This window comes from Silurus meridionalis, chromosome 9 (assembly GCF_014805685.1).
Source record: "Silurus meridionalis isolate SWU-2019-XX chromosome 9, ASM1480568v1, whole genome shotgun sequence".
In the NCBI taxonomy this organism is placed as follows: domain Eukaryota; kingdom Metazoa; phylum Chordata; class Actinopteri; order Siluriformes; family Siluridae; genus Silurus; species Silurus meridionalis.
Window position 1 is genome coordinate 6,625,516 of NC_060892.1, and position 21,133 is coordinate 6,646,648.

At 35.9% G+C, this 21,133-nt stretch overlaps 1 protein-coding gene across 1 annotated transcript; it reads left to right on the top strand.

Moving 5' to 3' along the window:
* The first annotated feature begins 12,686 nt into the window (after positions 1–12,686).
* Positions 12,687–14,934, top strand: sox2 (SRY-box transcription factor 2). Its single transcript, XM_046857213.1, has one exon. The coding sequence runs from the start codon at positions 12,995–12,997 to the stop codon at positions 13,988–13,990; it is 996 nt and encodes a 331-aa protein (XP_046713169.1). The 5' UTR covers positions 12,687–12,994; the 3' UTR covers positions 13,991–14,934.
* The last annotated feature ends 6,199 nt before the right edge of the window (positions 14,935–21,133 follow it).

The following is a 21,133-nucleotide window of genomic DNA, read 5'->3' on the forward strand; positions in this document are numbered from 1 at the left end:
CCGATAATCCTTGCTGCTTGGAATTATAAGAATTTATAAAAAACTGTTAGCGAAGCCGCCATGTTTACCTTATTTAAGTAGGTGTTTAATGCTGAATAGAGTATATAATCAGTGTTATGACAGATGCCATTATCAAGAATGACTTACAATTATCTCATTTACTTTATACATTTAGCAGTTGAGGGTTAAGGGCCTTGCTCAGGGGCCCAGCAGTGGCAGCATTTTTCTGGCACTGGGATTTAAACTCCTGATCTTCTTATCAGAATTCCAGCACCTTAACCACTGAACAACCAATTTCATTTATCTATATGTTGATTAATCTGAAATATCGTATTTTTCTGACTATAAGCCGCTACTTTTTTCCCACGTTTTAAACCCCGCTGCTTAAACAACGAAGCGGCTAATTTTTTAATTTTTCCTGGGTTTTTCCTGGTTTCACAAACTTCAAGCCAAAAAACTGAACCCCATAATATTAGATCAATGAAATTTCCGAACGGAAACGAAAAAACCGCACCTCACCTGTGGTCTGAGCTGCACGGCATCGGGAGAAAAAACTTCCATTGGGTGATTTTTAAACGCACGACAATTCCCAAAGATAAACTCCCGAGAGAAATGGTTGTGAAAGGAAGGAGGAAGACAGTGAACAATGACTTTCTTGGTCGGCTACTGTTTAGATACAAGCTGTTGTAACGCGTTGAGTCAGGGTGAAGGAAGAGCTCGCTTCTGGCATGCTATTCCCAAAATATCGCTATGCTCCTAATGGAAGCGCAACATATTTCATCCGTTACACCGTGTGTAATGTGTCTTTCGTTAAAGCCTGTGTAAAGTACATTAGTGTAGACTTATAGACAGGTGCGGCTTATTTACGTTAAAAATCAAAATATTTGTAAAATTTAGTGAGTGCGGCTTATATATGGGTGCGCTTTATAGTCCGGAAATTATGGTAATTGCTTGTATATTCTATTCAATTTAAAGAATTTAATTAAATAGTAAAAAATTTCTAATAGTAATTAGTAATTACTTTCTACACCCACTGTTGAGGAGACTCGTTCTGGGGTAAGAATTCTGAATTGAGGGCGTGATTCCTAGCCGGAGGCCGACATTATGACCTTTTGCTAAATGCTGCACAATTCAAATAGACATAAAAAGTTGTATCCAATAACTCTTTTCAGCCATAACCATCCATATCATTTAGACAAAATGTAACAATGCATGTACTGAAATTACCCATAATGCTCTTATTTAACATGGATCTGGATTCAAATGTTGTTAAACTGTGACAAGCAGTTTCTGCTCTTTTCTATGATTTTGAAATAATCTCATATGGTGTTGTTAATGGGGTGTATATTCTTTACAGGCATCATTGTAATATGTAGGAAATGCATCATGGGAAATCACTCAGGTGATTATGCTGTAAAATGTACACATTTTGAGACAATTTTCTACTGTATATAAGAAGCTACAGTAAAGCACTTGACACCATTTCTATTATTAGAAGAAAAAGATTTTGAGTTGTGATATTGTTGTGCGACTTTAAAAGAACTTGAAAATCACAAAACATCATAAAATGCCTTATCTGTGACTCTGTTGCTCCGTAACGGCGTACTGTTGAATTGTAACGGATTCCAATTTGCCCCCTGGTGCCCCGTGGACCAAAAACACTGCAAACGTGCTTGTGTGTGCTTTTAATCAGCACTGATAGAGCAGGAACCATGTCGTATCCCGCTCCGTCAGCTCAGCAGCTCTCTGCTTCAGTGTTTCTCAGTCTCCCTTTTCTTTTAATTGAACGCAGCTGAAGCGAGACAAGATGTGCAAATATAAGACATATGTTCTTTGCTCCTTATTTACTCTGCCTGCTGATTTTCTAATAACACCTTTTGTGTTTCGGTGCAGTTCGGACCGAGTGTACCCCCCCTCCACATGCACACACATATTCCTCATTCCGAGTTTGTCACGATAAAGCAACGTCGTTTAATTAAAATGTTTCAATAGGAAAATAACCTTGAAAAGAGTGCGTGATAGAAAGTAGCAAATAACAGCAGGTGAGAATCTATTATCATCTGTAAATGTTTGTGCAACCCAGTCGTGTGGTGTTGTCACAATCTGGAGCGAATTATTATATTATATATATATATATATATATATATATATATATATATATATATATATATATATATATATATATATATATATATATACATTATGACATTATAAGCATTGAAGTGAATAACACTGATTATCGCTTCATCATGGAACCTGTTGGTGGGTGGATATAATTTTTAGGCAGCAAGTAAAAATTTTTGTCCTCAAAGTTGACGTGTTCGAAGAAGGAAAAATGGGTTTTACAAGGGCCAAATTGTGATGTCTAGATTACTGGGTCAGAGCATCTCCAAAACTGCAGCTCTTGTGGACTGTTCACGGTCTGCAGTGGTCAGAATCTATCAAAATTTGTCCAAGGAAGGAACAGTGATGAACCGGCGCCAGGGTCATGGGCTGCCAAGGCTCATTTATGCAAGTGGTGAGCGAAGGCTGGCCATGTGGTCTGACCCAACAGATGAGCTTCTGAAGCTCAATTTACTGACGAAGTAAATGGTGTTAATGCTCGACAGGTCAGGATTGTTTTGGCAGCAATACTTGTAAAAATGCTCCAAACGTGTGTGATTTTAGATTAGTGAACGTTGTCACATTAATGAACAAATACATTTTAATGCGATTGTATTAATAAAATGGACAAAACAACTGCATAGCCGACATACTGTGAGCAAATCTAAATACCAGGACACGTATTGTGCATTGTAGAAATGTCATCAAGAATTGTGTAATATTTTTTTGTAATATGACCAATGTCATGGCTGACATGAGAGAAATTGCTCACTGGTTGTTGCTTGCATTATGTCACATGGTTATTGTTGTGATCATGTGACCAACTTTATCCTTTTATTACAATTAATTCTCTTATATATATATATTTTTTTACAATAATGTTTTTACATTTCGATAATGATCGCTGCTTGGATTTGTAACTGTTGTTTGAATTACAACGTGAGGAAAAAAAATCATAGATGCCTCCACTGATTCTCCACAATGATCTAATTTATATAGTCAACCCCCGATAATTTACGCTTCGGAACTCACGGCTCGGAAAATTTGTGGGTTCTCATTTGGATCCTAACTAACAGCAAGTTGCAGATTAGCTTAAAATTCGTTGGAATTCGAGGCGGGACCGAATGTTCAGGAACGTTAGGAATAACATTTTAAACTATGTTTTTTTGTTGAATAATGTACAATATTACGCTTATAAAGTCACAATGTCTAGATGAATTCACTAAGGTACAATAGGGGCTGCCGGAGTGCGTCCAAAATTCGTGGATTTTCAGGAATTTAGAACTTAACTCCAGCGAGTTCTGGGGGACCACTGCACATTGAGCAGTTGAGAATTAAGGGCCTTGCTCAGGGGCCAGCAGTGGCAGCATTTATGTACTGCTGGGATTTAAACTTGGGAACTTCAGCATCTTCCGACTTCCATTAATAAGTGTGTGTGGTCATTAATAATTAGTGCAAGCTGCCTGTTAACTGCTAAGGCACACCCATGCAAAGGTTTTCACAAGAATTCAAAGAAATTCTTGTGTGTGAAATTGAGCAATCCCCTTCTGGGAGCACTAAGCACTTTTTCTCGTTGGATTAAGTCTCAGCATCCTTGTTTTTTCTATTGCACATACACTTCATACACAATAAACATCAAAATATTATCATGTTTAGTGGGAGGCCAATACTTTTAAACAGGGAATTATTGACTCATTTTTATAGGTTTAAAGTCTACACATGATCAAACTTAAGACAATATTTGTTTGGACTCTTGTTTATACCTGTTTTTGTGGTGGGTGCCAATATTTATAGGCATAATAATCTTTTGTGTTAAACTGAGTTGCCTATTGTTTATTTCTAATGCCAAGCAGATGAGTTTACGTTAAACCGTTATCACGTCGCATCTCCTCGGCCTGCTCGCTTCCTACGTCAATGTTCTTTTTTTTTCTTTCTTTTTTTACTTCCTGTCAGGATGTTGTGTCTAACTAGCCGCTAGAAAGGGATCATCTCTCTAATCTTTATGCTTGACAGGAGAAAATATTTTCTCAAGGAGACAACATGCTCATTGTCAAGCTGCTGAGACACACACACACACACACACACACACACACACACACACACACACACATCCTTACTCAGGCATGACTAAAACGCTGCTGCTTTGCTAAATGGCTTAATGACTGTGCCTGATTTGATAACATTTTCACGGCAGATATCCATGTCGGAAGCGATATGCAAAGGCCTGCTCTTCTGCTGCGTGTCTTCTGTACTCGCACTCGTTTACGGTGATTAATTTAAATCACTCTTGATGGACCGGCGAGTGCACCGTTTATTCATTTGCCAGTCGCTTTTATTTAAAATGACTTACAAATCAGGCAGAGCTCAATCATTAGAGCAGGTCAGGGTTAAACACACTGAGATTTGAACTCATAACTGTTTGGATGTCCCATTAACCACTAATGTGTCCATAATCTGAGATTTGATGTTTGACATTTGCTTGTTTTTTTTTGTTTTTTTTGCTAACAAGCTAATATGCTCAGAACTAATAAATAATGTTAATTAAAAAAAGAGATTGAGGTAAACAAGAAAGTGGTAGCTGGGTATTTACAGACACTGGACATTGAATATCTGATTTCAAATCCCAATATCACCAAGATGCCACTGCTCAGCCCTTGAACAAAGCCCTTAAACCGTAGCGGCTCAGCTGTATAAATGACATACTTGAAAGCCACTTTGGATAAGGGCATCTGCCAAATGCTAAATGTATTGTAGAATATTTTAATCTAGGCCACAAATAACATCCAGTTCTTGATGCCATATGGATACATTGGTTCTGAAAGTGATTTTCAACCTCAGGAAGTGGAGTTTTGTAAATAATAATACGGAATAAAATTCCTCCCTGTGGATGTACATGAATGGGTAAATATTCTGTATGCTAAAAATGCTACGTTACCAAAAAATAATTATATGATTACAAAATTAACGATGCCGTGTAAAGCAAATATGGTTGAAAATGATTACACGTATATAAACATAATTCAGTCAATGATGTACTACACCTTTTCCATTATCATTAACAGTCAAAAGGATATCATGAATAAGAATGAGCCTGTGTTTAATTCATTTGATTCTAATACATTAGAATGTAGTACAGGAAACTGGTAGCCAAATGGTTAAGGCTCTGGATTACTGATTGGTTGGGTTCGAGCCCCAGTACTGCTAAACTGCCACTGTTGAGCCCTTGAGTAAGGCCCTTAACCCAATCTGCTCTAGGGGGGCTGCATCATGGCTGACCCCAGCTTCCTAACAAGCAGAAATATTCAACGAAAAAAGTTACATTGTGCTGTAATGTATATGTTGTTATGTAAAAGTGTGAGGAAAGAAGAAAGGACGGTCAGTGAACAGGCTCTTTATAGCTGCTATAATGTAAGTGAAAACATGTAACTGTAAAACAAATCGATCTCTAATAAATGAAAAAAATTATTGTTATTTTGGCTGTGTAAACAGAAAAAAAAACACTGCCAGGTGATAACAGTAACTCTGCTCCATAACAGCACCACACACACAATTGTATTCCTTTACCCCTACTTTCTCTCTCTCTTTTTTTAAAGGAGGAATTCAATTAACCTAACAAAAAACCCACACTGAATCTGTTTTTTCATCAAATGAATAACACATGGATTGTGTCTGTTCTCACAAATGATCAGGACAATCCAATTTGAGCTGAGACAGGGGCCATGACCTCCCTCCTCTCTCTCTCTCTCTCTCTCTCTCTCTCTCTCTCTCTCTCTCTCACACACACACACACACACACACACACACACACACACACACACACACGTTTCCATTCAACCGTTTAAGAAGTTCACATTGTGACAGTGAGTGACAGGCTTCTGTTTCCCCTCGATTACTGATTCAGCTCAGTCCACAGGGGGAAAGTGTGGGGTCTGAAGTGTCTCCCGGCCTCTATACAACACTAGCCATAAAACACTCACACACACAGACACACACATACACATGCATTAGCACTAAGAACATACTCATGCATATGGAAATGAAACGCCCCGGCATTCATATAGTGGTCAATTAGCATGCTGTGATTAGACCTCGAGTACAGCCTGAAGCGTAGCTGCTTTCTATCATTTCAATCGGTTTAGTCAACGATCATTAATACCGTCGGTCATGCGATTTGCTGATTAATTAATGTAGTTTCACGAGCCACCATGCTAATCCTCCAAATCTGGGATCCATTTTTGTCCCTCTTCAACATAAACTTTTTTGCTCAATAATCAGATTTGCGTGTTGTTATTAGGCATTATTAGACACTCGTAATCTGTGTGCACCTGTGCGAGCTAATTAGCCATGCTGCTATTTTGATTGAAGTCATTATTTCCTGCTTTAGAGATTTAATAGTGAACTGAAGCATTAGAGCTGCTAGGGGACAAAACGCTGTGCAGTGGATTACTGTCAATGTGAAGAGAGAGAGAAAAAACTTCGTATATGTACAGATAGATATTTTTAAAAAAAATCAAAATATCAAGTAACTTATTATTGGCTGTGTGTGTGTGTGTGTGTGTGTGTGTGTGTGTGTGTGTGTGTGTGTGTGTGTGATGATAACCAGCAACAATGTGGTTTGATGTCCAGTTCCTGGGGTTTAAAAAAGTGATGGCACTAAAATTGTCCAATATCATTCTCAACCTGTCTTGCATGTGTTTTTAAGTTTCCTATTTTCACCTTCAGATTCATTGTAACAGTTCAAATTTTTCTATTATTTAATAAAAATGGGAGGAGCTGGTGAGAAAACTTTTTTTTTTTGCAGCTGCTATAACATAAGTAAGAACTGTTTTCCAAATAATTCACAACATCCCATGTAACTCTGAATGAATAAAAATCGATACGTCATTAATTAATGAACAAAATCTGTTATCCTCTCTAATGTAAAGGGAATGAAGCCTTGCAGGATGTACTGCCATGAGAAAACAAATTGTGGCTTATCGTTAAAGTGTTCGTCTTAAAAAGATCTCGTCTCCTTTTGGATCTGTGGCACATTTTGTATCTGCGGCTTAATCATTTTTGAACAGTTTAGCATAACGATAGAGCTATTTCGGTATATCATTTATATACCATCATTACAGGATGCTGTCACAGCCTCAGAGTGAAGGATGAAAAGCATTCCACAAGACCTCCTTGTGCAGAGCGTAATTAGGGAAAGATACATTCTAATGCTGATTGAAACGCTGAAGTTTTTTTTTTTGTTTAATGTGTGTGTGTGTGTGTGTGTGTGCGTGCGTGTTTATATACCAGTTGAATGCATGGATTTTTAATTGCATGTAAAAATAGATGACAAGGCTGCAGAAGGTGGCCTTGAAAATCCAATTTTCTCTCTCTCTCTCTCTCTCTCTCTCTCTCTCTCTCTCTCTCTCTCTCAATAACAATAGGCTTACCTTTAGAGGAATATTGGCCTAAATTTCACGAGGATGTACAATGACATGTTGCACATCACACTACATATGATATGCTACTCTATGTGCATATATATATATATATATATATATATATATATATATATATATATATATATATATATATATAATATATATGTGTGTGTGTGTGTGTAATGTTATAATATAGCACTCTTCTGTACCTGTCCATGTTCAGTGTTCCAAATATCCACAATTTGAAGGTTATTTATATAATAAAAGAAAAAAAGGCAACACGTGCAAAAAAAAAAAGGAATCACGTGATGTTCAATGACCAGGAATTCTTGCCACGAGTGACAAGCGTTAGAAATTGCACGTGATCAAATTAAAATGTAAACGCAAAAGAATCACGTGATAATTGGAGTCAGGTGGAAATCACGTGAGATCATTTCACGTGGAAATCAAGGACTTAATTAGACAACGTAGGCAAAACAACAAAATAGAGGAAGTGTGTAGTGTGGTATAGAAAAAAAGCCTAAACAAAATATCTTCCCAAACATAAATAGATTTTATAGAAGCAGGCAATTTTGTTATCGTCACGTGTAAAATGGAAAGCCGTGACTGCAAAACACACGTGACTATAAAAAGTCACCTGCTGCTTTAAGGTTACCTTTCAGTCAGTGTGTGTTTACGTGTTTGTTTTAGATTTGTTTTTATTCCTCTTTCGCATTGCGAATCCATTTGCAGAGAACATTTCATCCACAATAGCCAGTGAAAAATATTTTGCATAAATAATAGAACAAAATTAAGAGGATGAAGAGGGGAAAAATAAAGAGAAGGGTGTAAAAGATATAAATAAGTTGAAAAGCTAAAATAAGAAAATAAATAAACAATAAATAGATGTTATTAGATTTAAAAAAATATATAAAAATAATAAAAAAGATTATCAAAGTGTTCTTTGGCTGCTCTTTGAGAACCCATTAGCTCAGGGCTGCTTTTGTTGCTCCTTTACAAAAGTGAACAAAAATGGCTTTAGATTTTTGTGCTTTTTTTATATTGTGGTTCAGAGACACACAAAGAGAAGCGTGTTATTGTATTAGAAATAAAAGAACCATCTGTGCCAGAAAACAATGGCTTCAAATTATCTTTGAATGGCCGCCGAATAAAAAAAAAGGAAGATAAAGCTTTTATTTCCTTCTCATTATGTTTGGAGGAGAGGGGGTGGCAGTGCTGCTCTAGCTAACTGACTTTTTTGTTGTTCTTGATGCATTCTTGCCCCTTTTTTCCCCCAGATTGTGTATGGACATAAAACGGCTTTTTCCCGTTGCAGATGCGCGCAGAGAGAGAACGAGTGCGACAGAGGAGCGAAAGGAGCGGGCAGCAGAGCGCGGCTCTGCCGGGAGGAGGGCGCCGGAGAGCGGCCACAGCTCACACATTTCCCCGCTGGACCGCTGGAGGATGCTGATCCGAGCCGGAGCTTCGGGTTGACGGTAACAAAAATAAATATGCTAATTATATACACAATATATGCTGACTTCACAAAGCGCATAGGCTTCTACACTACTGAATATACATATAGGCTAATTACCTTATAAACAGTTTAATAATAATAAATACACTTCCTGTTAGCGCTGATTTCAGCCGGTTTAGTAGACAGATTTATAATATAAATCTTATGGCTCTGATATAATACATGTTTTTTATATTGTTATTATTCTTGACATTATCATTTTATAAAAATGCACTCCAAATTGCAGAGTAAATTTTTCTATTTAAATACATAGATGATAAGAGCATTAAGAAAGATTACCCACACACACACACACACACACACACACACATATATATATATATATATATATATATATATATATATATATATATATATATATATATATAAGTCCTTTTATTTACAGAAAAAAAAAAACACAATTACGTTTTGAAAAGTTTTAAGTTTTGCCGGAAGTTTTCAATTGGCGCTTGAGGTGTCAGGGGGCGGGGAGTCATTTGATTGATTAAGAAACATTGAACTTCCTGTTCAATTAAACTCACAAAAGAGCTACAGATCGCACTGGCTGCAGGACCCAAACTTTTGTCAAAAAAAATCAAACATATAAATAAAACTTAAAAAATATTTTTTCTCATTTAAAATTCTACAATATAAAGTACTTTATATATATATATATATATATATATATATATATATATATATATATATATATATATATACATACAACAATCTGCGTTTGGAAGCATTTTCCTCTCATCATTTTATCATTGCTTTTCAAATCTGTGATTCAGCAGCATTTGCCATTTTTCTGCTCTCCAAATTATGGATTTTATATATATATATATATATATATATATATATATATATATATATATATATATATATATATATATACATATAAATACAGTACTATTTACTTCGATATTGTGTAAATTGATGATAGTTATCATTTAAAAATGCTTCCATAATCGTTACACAAAATAAATGTGTCGTATCCATGTTTTTTCTTTAAAATAATTATTTTATAATGCGTTTTTTGCATATTGTTCTTGATCTACTTCTGGTTTATGGAAGCATATTTAGAGTCTGCAGTAAGCGCGACCCCTAGTGGACAATATTGTATATATGAGAGAGAGAGAGAGAGAGAGAGAGAGAGAGAGAGAGAGACACAGACAGACAGACAGACAGACAGAGACACACGCACGCACACACACAGAAACAGAATCACACACACAGAAACACAACCTTTCCAACTCTCTGGCCTGCTGATATTTCTTTTAGATTTCATTTCACAAATATGTTTTATTAATTCCAAGCATAATGCAAAAACATGTTTTAATGTTGTAAATGTTTGGTAGATAGATAGATAGATAGATAGATAGATAGATAGATAGATAGATAGATAGATAGATAGATAGATGGATACTGCATGGTTTTTGCCTGCATGATTTTTTGTGTTTGTCTTACTTAAACAGGCAAGTAATATTAGTGCAAAAAGGTCAGTTTAAAAGTTATATGATTTGTGTGTGTGTGTTTGTGTTAGTATGAATGTGAGTGAGTGAATTAGTAAAGCTCTAGCTAACAAGAACACACACTCTAAGAGTGATGCGGTTTCCCTGCTGGGCATCACATTTCCATAAGCAGATTAGGAGAAATGAGAGAGAGAGAGAGAGAGAGAGAGAGAGAGAGAGAGAGAGAGAGAGAGAGAAGAGAAGAGAAGGTGTGAGGGGATTTAGACATGCATCATATATGTTTAAATCAAAGTGGCTGAAGTCTAGGTTGTGTGTGTGTGTGTGTGTGTGTGTGTGAGAGAGAGAGAGAGAGACAGACAGACAGACAACATAAACATGCCATCACAGAGACACACACACACACACACACACACACACACATATTGTGTTTTTTTCCCATATATCTTATCCCTTATTTAGGCATAAGATATAAAGGAAATTTGTCTACATTCAAAATCTTTCATAAAGAGCAGTTAATTGTACTAAACTGAGCAACGTCTATATATGATGAGACATCAGTCTGTAAACACATGCAGCAAAAGTCTCAGGTTCAATACTATATACAATATTTTTTCTTGGGGAATCTGATCGAGTTTTTCTGGAGGTTTAGACTGCCAAGCTAATAGGTGCTCTATTACATAATATATTACACTCTTTACTCACATACAAAATATATTCATTCATAAAACCTCTAAGACAAAATTTATATTTAAAAATGATGGAATCTTGCATGGTTTTGTAAAATCATTTTTTATCTAAATAGGAAATATTGTATTATTAGAGATTTTTTCATATGAAAACAATCATTTACTTATTCTCATTATGGAAAAAAAACAGTTCTTTAATATTCATTCACAAAACTAGCTTAACTTTTCTTGGTTTTATAGAGACAGTGGCACATCACGTTATTAAATACTTATATGGACAGTTGACTTTGCATTAGTGTAGTATATAAAATAGACATTTTATTATAAGCATCCTGCCAAAAAAAATCCTGCATGGAAGCATGTTTGTATTTTTGAGTGAACCCTGGACAGAAGAGGGCGCTGTTGACGCGTTTTATCAATTAAAAGTTCCCTACACATGTTCTAACAATCAGTCTGTTCTGCAAGTCGTTTTGTTTCCCCTTGAGATTTTCTGAGATTTTCCTCTTATGGGTTTAGAGTTTTGTATTTATTAAGCAAACACAGACAACAGCCGAGTCTTGATATTATCTTTAGATTAACTCCTATATCTACAAGCAGTTTTTTGAAAATGTGTAGTGCGCAAAAGTAAGTGCACCTGCTGTGTATCATCCATTACTAAAGTTATTAAGTTTGGAATCTTGAAGCTGTTTCGGGGGGAAAAGCACTAACCCCCTTTATTTATTTTTTTTGCTTTTTATTCATTCATAGCTTTTCTACTTTGTTTGTGGATAAATTCAATCTCTTCCGACAGAGATCATGTTAATAGTCAATATTTATTTTGTTGCTTTTTTTTGTTCTGGCTGATGTACCGACAACATCCCGGACAAAAAAAAACTGCTTATTTTGTTATGAACGACATCAGATTGGATTCACACGCATCCAGACGCACAAAAGAAGAAAATACACGTGCAAGTGGGATAACGGCATGATAAAAAAAATATATATAAGTTTATTAATAGTGGGCTCCCTCCAAATTATACATATAATTACAAGTTTGTTAAATGCAAAGTAAAGATTTCTCATAGCATTTTAGGCAGCTGTTGATGTAAATTAGCTTGAAAATTGCTTTATTTTACTTTGAAAAAGTTTTTTTTATCAGTCGCATAAATACGCATTTTATTTCTAAGTGTGATTCACGTGATTCAAATAGAAAGTCGAAAACAGAGCTACAGTCTACAGATACAATCCAGTCTACAGATGTTATATATCCATCCTAAAATATATCCAACCTGTTAATCCTGACATCAAGCCCAGGTTCATGTCGTCATAATTCGTTTTTCAGCAGATTTTTGTTTTTGTTTTTTTTCTTTTTTTTACTGAAATCTTTGCCATGATGAAACTCTTTCAGTGAGTTAGTGCTGTGGCTGCCTCGCTGCCGAAGAGCCCACTGGCCCCGCCCATTTATGCTAATCGACCCACCCAGGCGCGCTGTGATTGGCCAGGTGGAAACCCATTTATATTCGCAGTGACAGTCGCTCCATGAATGGTTGTCTATTAACTTGTTCAAAAAGTATCAGGAGTTGTCAAGGCTTGTGGCTTGTGGAAGAGGGGAAAACGGAGTTTTGATTTCTTTAAGACTCAGAAAGAAGTTTTGTGAGCGTGAGAGGACTTTTTTTTTTTCCACCGGGAGCAAAAGAGAAAGAAGAGAGAGATTTTTGTTTTTGTTTTGTTTTGTTTTTTACCACGAAAGAGTTTGGAACTTTTGTAATTTTTGTTGTTTTATTTTTTTTTACTTTCGTTTGCTCGGTCGAGGAAGAGTTCTCCCTCAAACCGGCGTTTTAAATGTACAACATGATGGAGACCGAGTTGAAACCCAATCCCGGGGGTAATAACACCGGCACCGGGAACACCGGAGGCGGCACACCGGGACAGAAGAACAGTCCGGAGCGCGTAAAGAGGCCCATGAACGCGTTCATGGTGTGGTCCCGCGGCCAGCGGCGAAAAATGGCCCAAGAGAACCCGAAGATGCACAACTCTGAGATCAGTAAGAGGCTGGGCGCCGAGTGGAAGCTGCTGTCCGAGTCTGAGAAGCGGCCGTTCATCGACGAGGCCAAGCGGTTGCGCGCTCTGCACATGAAGGAGCACCCGGACTACAAGTACCGGCCGCGGCGGAAGACCAAGACGCTCATGAAGAAGGACAAGTACGCGCTGCCCGGCGGGCTCCTGGCACCGGGCGGCGGTGGCGGTGGAAACCTGGGTGGTAACGGCATGAGCGCCGGCGTAGGCTCGGGCCTCGGCGGCCTCGGAGTCAACCTTGGGGTCAACCAGAGGATGGACGCGTACGCGCATATGAACGGCTGCTGGAGCAACGGGGGCTACGGCATGATGCAGGAGCAGCTGGGCTACGCAGCGGCGGCGAGTCCCATGCAGCAGCAGCAGCAGCACCACGTACACCGCTATGACATGAGCGCGCTGCAGCCGTACGGCTCCATGACGAGCGCGCAGACCTACATGAACGGCTCGCCCACGTATAGCATGTCGTCCTACCCGCAGCTCAGCTCAATGGGCTCGGCGGTGAAGTCCGAGGCCAGCTCGAGTCCACCCGCCGTCACGTCCGCGTCGCACGTCAGAGCCGCCGCCGCGCCCGCAAGCGCACACGCACCGCCACCGCCCTCGTGCCAAACCGGGGACCTGCGGGACATGATCAGCATGTATCTGCCCGGGGCGGAAGTGGCCGAGCAGACGGGCCAAAGCAGACTGCACCTGTCGCAACACTACCAGAGCGCACCTGTGCACGCAACCACGATTAACGGCACCATCCCGTTATCGCACATGTAAATTCACTTCTTTTTTGTTTTTTGTTTTTCCTTTTTTTTCTATCACACTGGACTCCTCTAGACTGGACTATATTAATTTTATTATTATTTTTTTTGTACAGAATGTTTTTTCTTGGTGAGGGAAACTTTTAAAGGACTAAAGGAAAAAAGAACACAAGCCTTTCTTTCTTTCTTTCTTTCTTTCTTTCTTTCTTTCTTTCTTTCTTTCTTTCTTTCTTTCTTTCTTTCTATTTAAATAAGAAACGGTAGGAACACCAACAAGGGTTGTTTTTTGTTTTTTGTTTTGTTTTTTTATTAAAAATCTATGAATTTCTTTGGAAATGGAAAATGTGTGTGCGTGGGATCGGGGGAAAAGGTATAGTAATCAATCAAATGTTTTATTATTGCAATCAACTTTTGTACAGTATTTATCAAAGAAACATAACAATCAGTTGTAATGTTTGTATAAAACTACACTAAAGAAGTTTTTTTATTAAGAAAGATAATGACAGAATTGACACTTATCATACTCTAAAAACTGTGCAAAAAAAAAAAACCCCAAGAAGACCAGACAAAGTGGAAGTAAAGAGCAGGTCAGATTATTTCATCCTGAGGGTTAAATATTACTAAACCAATTTAATTTAGTTTCAGATGACGAGCGCGTTAATTTATACCTTTTTTTGTTGCATCTCCAACCCTGCATCTGTTCAAGCTCTCGAGTTTGTGTTCTTTATTTTCTCATGGTTTTGTAAAAAAGTTCTGTATATTTTACTGTGAGTTTTTATTTTTCAAAAAAAAATTCCGTAGTTGTATTTTAAAGAATTGTGGCCTGTAGGCAAAATGCCAAACACGCGACATGTACATATCTGAACTAATAGCGACATAACAGTTACAACTTCAGATGAGGTTTTTTTTTTCAATATGCAGTTTGAAATGAATAAATTTTTGAAATTTGGATATTTGAAATTGTTTCTGGTTTTGATTTGATTTCTTCTTCAATTCGTCACGTTTGGTTTTCTCCTCTGCTGTCCAATATAAACTTACATTTATTATTAATCGCTTTAAAAAGGTCATTAACACCAGACTCCTTTACCCCCCAAACATGTGCAGTGCTGTGTTTCTTTACTAATGTTGATTTTGTGCAGACTCTTGATTGCAGCAATACAGTAAGTAACTTCTTCTTTCTCCAAAATCCCTCTTTCAGCTCGTGTGTTGGTGCGCGCGGGTTTGGGAACTGGACAAGTTGGGATTGAAAACTAACTTGATCTTTCTTTTTTTCTTACACTATATTTTGTGTTGTTTTGTGTTGTGTTTAAGGGCTGTAAGAGTCGATGCAGCGCTTTAAAGTTTTGTCGAAGAATAGCAAATGTTGAAGACGCGAGAGACCCCAGGTAGACGCTCATTTCTTTATATTTGTCTAAAATCAATAATCATTTCTTTTATTGCTTTCAATCGGATTAAACACATTCCTGATCAGTATTATCAATCCGATCCTTTTTGCACGTGCAGAACGTCGACCCGTGGTGATGATGATGATGATAAAAATGCGTATAGATATTATAATTGGTGTCGCATCTTTTAAAAAAAGACACCGTTCTAAGTAAATTAGGAATAATAATAATAATAATATTATTAATAATAATAATAACAACAATGTGAACTCACATGAAACATTGTCATGTGCAGCTTAGTTCCTTTTTTTTTTTTAATATTGAAGTTTTGGCGTATAGGTGCGTTATAAAGTTATTATTAATATCAGTGCGTTAAAAAAACGTTGCGTGTTTATTCACTTAGTTTCAGATTTTTTTTGAAGTGCTCGTGCTGCCAAAAAACCAATTGAGCTAAATTGCTATTAATTAAAACCTTATGAAATTCAAATGAAAAAAAAAGTGTACAAAGATGTTTCTTGTGTTTTTGTCGATTTTTGTCTCAAAGTAGATAAAAGCTTACTTAGTGTGTCGTTTACAAATAAAAATAAATAAATATAAAAATATTATACAAATATAAAACTATTTTTAGAAATATATAAAATTATAACCACAAGCATATAAGCGTTTGCTGCTTCTTTTTAACGCCAATAATCTGATAATGATGATGATGATGATGATAATAATAATAATAATAATAATAATAATAATAATAATAATAATAATAATAATTTTAAAATAGAAATAGTAATAGTAGTCAAATTAAATGCTTCCAGCTTCTAAAAAACAATTCTTTATTGTATTATTATTATTGTTATAATTATTATTAATGATATTATTATTAATAATAATAATGATGGTAATATTAATATAATAACATTGAGTATTGTTATGATTATTAATATTATTAAATGGTGTGAGAAAAAGTGTCAGTAGTGATCTGAGAGATTTTACTTTACACTCTCTGGGGAGAAAAAGATCTCACACACACACACACACACACACACACACACACACACACACACACACACACACAGGGAGCGTTAAATGAATATTTGACGAGTCTTCTTTCTTCATGCTCGCTGATGTTAAAGCTGACAATTCATTATTTATCCAAACCCCAACAAATCCTTCAGCAGAAATGAAAAGGATGTTGAGGATGTTGAGGCTTCTCTAAGTCGGTATTTACTGCAGCTGCTCGGATTGACTTTTACACAACATTTAAATGTAAAAGCTTTAATCATTTGCTGTGAACCTTCTCAGTATTTAGATTTCCCTCCGTTCTTGTTAGACATCTGTGATATTACTCATTCTAACAGTAAACCCTGTTGGATTTTGAAGCCCATGTAAACCTGTGTGTGATCTGCAGGATCTCTACACTGTGATAAAATCTTTCAGTTTGATATAAAAACGATGCTGAGTGTTTATTCTCTAAACACTCCAATATGCAAGAATATAGATTGCATTATAATTTGGTGTGCGTGTGTGTGTGTGTGTGTAGGTCATGCTGGCTGAAGTCTGGATAAGACCCGGATGTAGAAACTGCGCAGCAGCTGATTTACCTGCAACAGGTGGTGAGCGCGCGTTTTTTCTTTCTTTCTTCTTTCTTTCTTTTTTTTTTTTTTTTTTTTAACTAAAATAGCTCATCATCGCTTTTATCTCAGCGCCATGTTATACCTGCATAAAGAAAAGGGGGAAAAGTCGGAGGGTGTGTGTGTGTGTGTGTGTGTGTGTGTGTGTGTGTGTGGTGAGGTTTAAAAGGCTTCGCGAATTGCCCTGAAATGTTGCGCTTTTTTTTTTTTTTACTGAATTGATCGAAAAGTCGGATGATTGTTAGGGGGCGGGGCTTAGCGCCGTATAGCGTTTAACATGATTTCTTTCCATTTTTTTCTTTTTGTTTTTCTTCCCACGTGAACCGTTTTAGATGCTGTGAACAGGGTTTTGATTTTGTTCATTTTCCTATAAAGGAAAACGGATTCATTTCGTTTATTTAGCTTGCGGGGAAAAATATTTTAATGGCATAGAAATGATATTTGTATGCAATAAATTATAATTTTTTAAATTGAATTTCCTCCCTGAATGTAGAGATTTTCCAACATCATTAAAATACATGTTATTTCATATGTATGTCTTCTTTATTATGCTAGTTTTATTTATTTATTTAACTCGGCTAAAATTAGGACATAATAATAATAATAATAATAATAATAATAATAATGTATTATTATTTTTATTGTTTATTATTATTACTATTTTTAACATCACTTTATCTCCAGTTTTTAAAAACAAACAAACAAATAAATAAATAAAATGAGCTATTTGAGAATCCAGACTAATGATTTTTCTCTACCTTATGCCCCTCCTCTTTCATTTTTTTGTGCCCCCTTTGATGTGGTGGGGGGCAGTTAGTGGGGTTAAGGTTAGTGATTATTGCGGTTGACATAGTTGTTAGTGGGGCGAGGGACAGAAAGTGGGGTGAGGGGGTAGCTAGTTGGGTGGAGGGGGTGGCTAGATTTGGGGTCTTATTCCAGGTAGTAAGGGTAATTGGTGCGGATCTCCAAAATTAATTTTGTTTAAATATATTTGTGTGTGTGTGTGTGTCTGTGTGTGTGTGTGTGTGTGCATGTTCTAATCACAACAGTTGCTGAATAGATAATCTGAATCATAGATTCGAATTTCTCACATAAAAAAAAATATGCTGCTTGATTAATATAAAATTCGATATTAAATTAAATATTTTAAGAGATTCATAAAGACTTTAGTAATTAGAGATGAGTGCAAATTGTTTCTTTTTTGATATATTTATTTACTTACCCACCATTCTGTCTTCACCCCTAATGCATTTTTCCTGATTGTGATTGGAATAAATTTAGGTAGCTCATTTTTTTTGGTAATTATTGTCTTCATTTTTTTTTAAAAACTTGTATTTATTTATCAGTTTGTCTCATCTGTACTCATTGCCTCATGTCGCTATGCCAACAAATTACAACTCAAACCTTTTATACCTTTTATTTGCTCATTAATGTCATATAAATGGCATTATGACAGTCCAGCGTATAATATACAGCCACCCACCAAAACACACACACACATGCAAACGCACACACACGCAAATCCTCTGCCTCTTTTTTTAGTTTCCTCCATCAAAGTGTAAATCTGCGTCTCTTATTATTGAATCAGGTCAAAATGCTTTCCTTTCTTTTCACACTAACAATTCAGATCAGATCTCAGAGTTATCAGGAGTTTTCCAGTGAAATGAGCAGCAAAATAATCTTTATATGTATTCCTTTATATAAAAATCTTTATATGAATTTTTCAATCTCTGGCATTGCTTACTTCCTGTAAATAACACATATTGTTGATTCATTTGCACAAAATCAAAGAGTCTTAGCTCTGGTATAGAAATGGAACATAATTCTACATTTTGATGTTTGAAAAAGTATAACACAATTTTATTAACCCAAAATATTAGTGTGGAGGAATAAATTGACTGTTGTCTTATGATATTGTGAATAAACTTCAATTTTAGTGTCGTGTCAGATATAAAAAAATACTAGACTGTTTTTTAACATTTCTCAGAGCATTTCTTTTGGCATTTCTTTCTGTGTGTGTGTGCGTTAAGTTTTCTTCTCTCATATGCATTCTGCACATGGTGCGTGCTTCGGAGAGATTCTTGCTCTAAATTGCTTCATGCTCACTATTATAGGAGGAACAAGTGTTTTCCTGCATTTCCACACACACACACACACACACACACACACACACACACACACACACACACACACTCACACACACACTGCTGTGGGAACAATAACTCGCTTTGATGCAGCAGTTCAGTCAGTGAGGGGTGTTTCACACAGAGATGCACATCGTGCTTTTAATGGAGCTGAGGGGGGAGATAAACTGAGCTGTGTGTGTGTGTGTGTGTGTGTGTGTGTGTGTGTGTTAGGGGGGTTGGGGCAAAGCTTAAAGTGAAGTCTTTGTCCCTCTAAAAAAGTTGATACTGAAGGTTATGTAGAATGAAAATGACAGAATTTTGAAATCTTTGCCAAAATCTTCGGATTTATATAATAATTTAATATAAAAATCTAATAATACGGTGTATTATTCTAAAATGGATTGATGCAGTGTGTGTAGCTGTTTTTAAAAACTTAGGTAATCCTTATATTATATTAAATATTTAGTTTAGAATAATTTATAATGGATAGTTGGAGAACTGAATTCTTTATTAAATGTGTTTGACTGGAAATTCTTTACCATAAAATAATTTATTTGTCCAGATGATTTTACAGGATTTATGGCTGAAGTCCAAAATAATAACCGAATCACTCAAACAGAAACAAATTAAGGAAATTGTGATCACTGAAAAGTTATTTATTGACTGATTTATCAATCAGTATTGCACATGAGTCTTTAATAAGTACAATGGAAATATGGAATACTGTTTTGAGGCAAAAATGTGTCACTGAATTCTGTTTAGTTTAGAGTAATGAACAAAATGTATTCACGTCTTTTATTGGATCTTGAGAAAAAATATATTCATTTTGTTTTTTGGCATATAAATGTGGACTGATGTGAAAACTGACCACAGTGAAGTTTTTGGAATAGATGTTGATGCTGAAGGTTGTGAGCATTTGGGACAAATAACTTTATATGATATCTATATAATAATCTTGCTTACTATTGTGATGATAAAGCAAGTGTTTATAATTCATGATGTACATTATAAAAAATATATATTGAATTTATTATAACTGAAATCATAATTTACCCATTAAACAAATAAAAAAATATATTGTGTAAATATAATATTCCTCAAAAATACCCATAATGATTCATATCAATTATGTACGAATTCATTATTAATTTTAAAAAGTTATATTTAAAACAAAATATATTACACTTTATCATCGCTTTTCTTTTCAATGTATCTTTTATTCATTTTGTGTAAAACTCAACTTCCGGGACACTTTGTGCTTATGGAAACACGTTTTCAGGATGGGAAGTTAGAACGTCATGCCTGCAGTATAATGCATAATTTATTAAAAATATGAAACTTTTAAAACTTCTTTAGCACGCTGATGAACTTTTTATCAATTGGTTTTACCAAAAAACATTGTTTGGATGTTTAGATTTTATAATAAATGACGTTAAATTAATAGAGAATGTATATTTTCAGTTTTGGGGTTCAGTGCTCAGCTCGAAACCCTGTAACATTAATTCTCCCTCAAGGATTTAGCAGTGAATATGATGAGAAATTGGTGGTAAATTTATGAGATATTTATGGAAATTGTTCTCTCTCTCTCGCTCGCTCTCCATCCTTCTTTCTTTCCCAAATCCATCTTGGTTCTCCTCCTGACTCCAGCCTTCACTTCTCCACTCCATGTTGATTAATGACTTTAATATGTTAATTAACATGTATGTTGATTAATGGCCTTATAAGCGCCTGGGTTGCGCCACTTTAAATGATAATAGTAATCCACAATTAACACTATTAGCCCATCATTTATTAACTGGAAGTCTGTGGGGTCTTTTGACGAGGTTCAGCTCTGTCAGAGAAGAGTTCAGATTCCTTCAGAGAGCGCACATTGTTATAAAAGACTGTTATTGATGGCATTTCTCATTTTTTTTATATTGATACTGCTTTTTTGTCTTGCTGAGTTTGCAAAACAGTTCGGCACAGGAGACCTCATTATATATTTATTTATGCCGCAAAGACATTTGTAAACATTCACACT

What these genes read in the sequence shown, in the direction of transcription:
- sox2 (XM_046857213.1), top strand. Translation starts at nt 12,995, where the DNA reads ATGTACAACATGATGGAGACCGAGTTGAAACCCAATCCCGGGGGTAAT.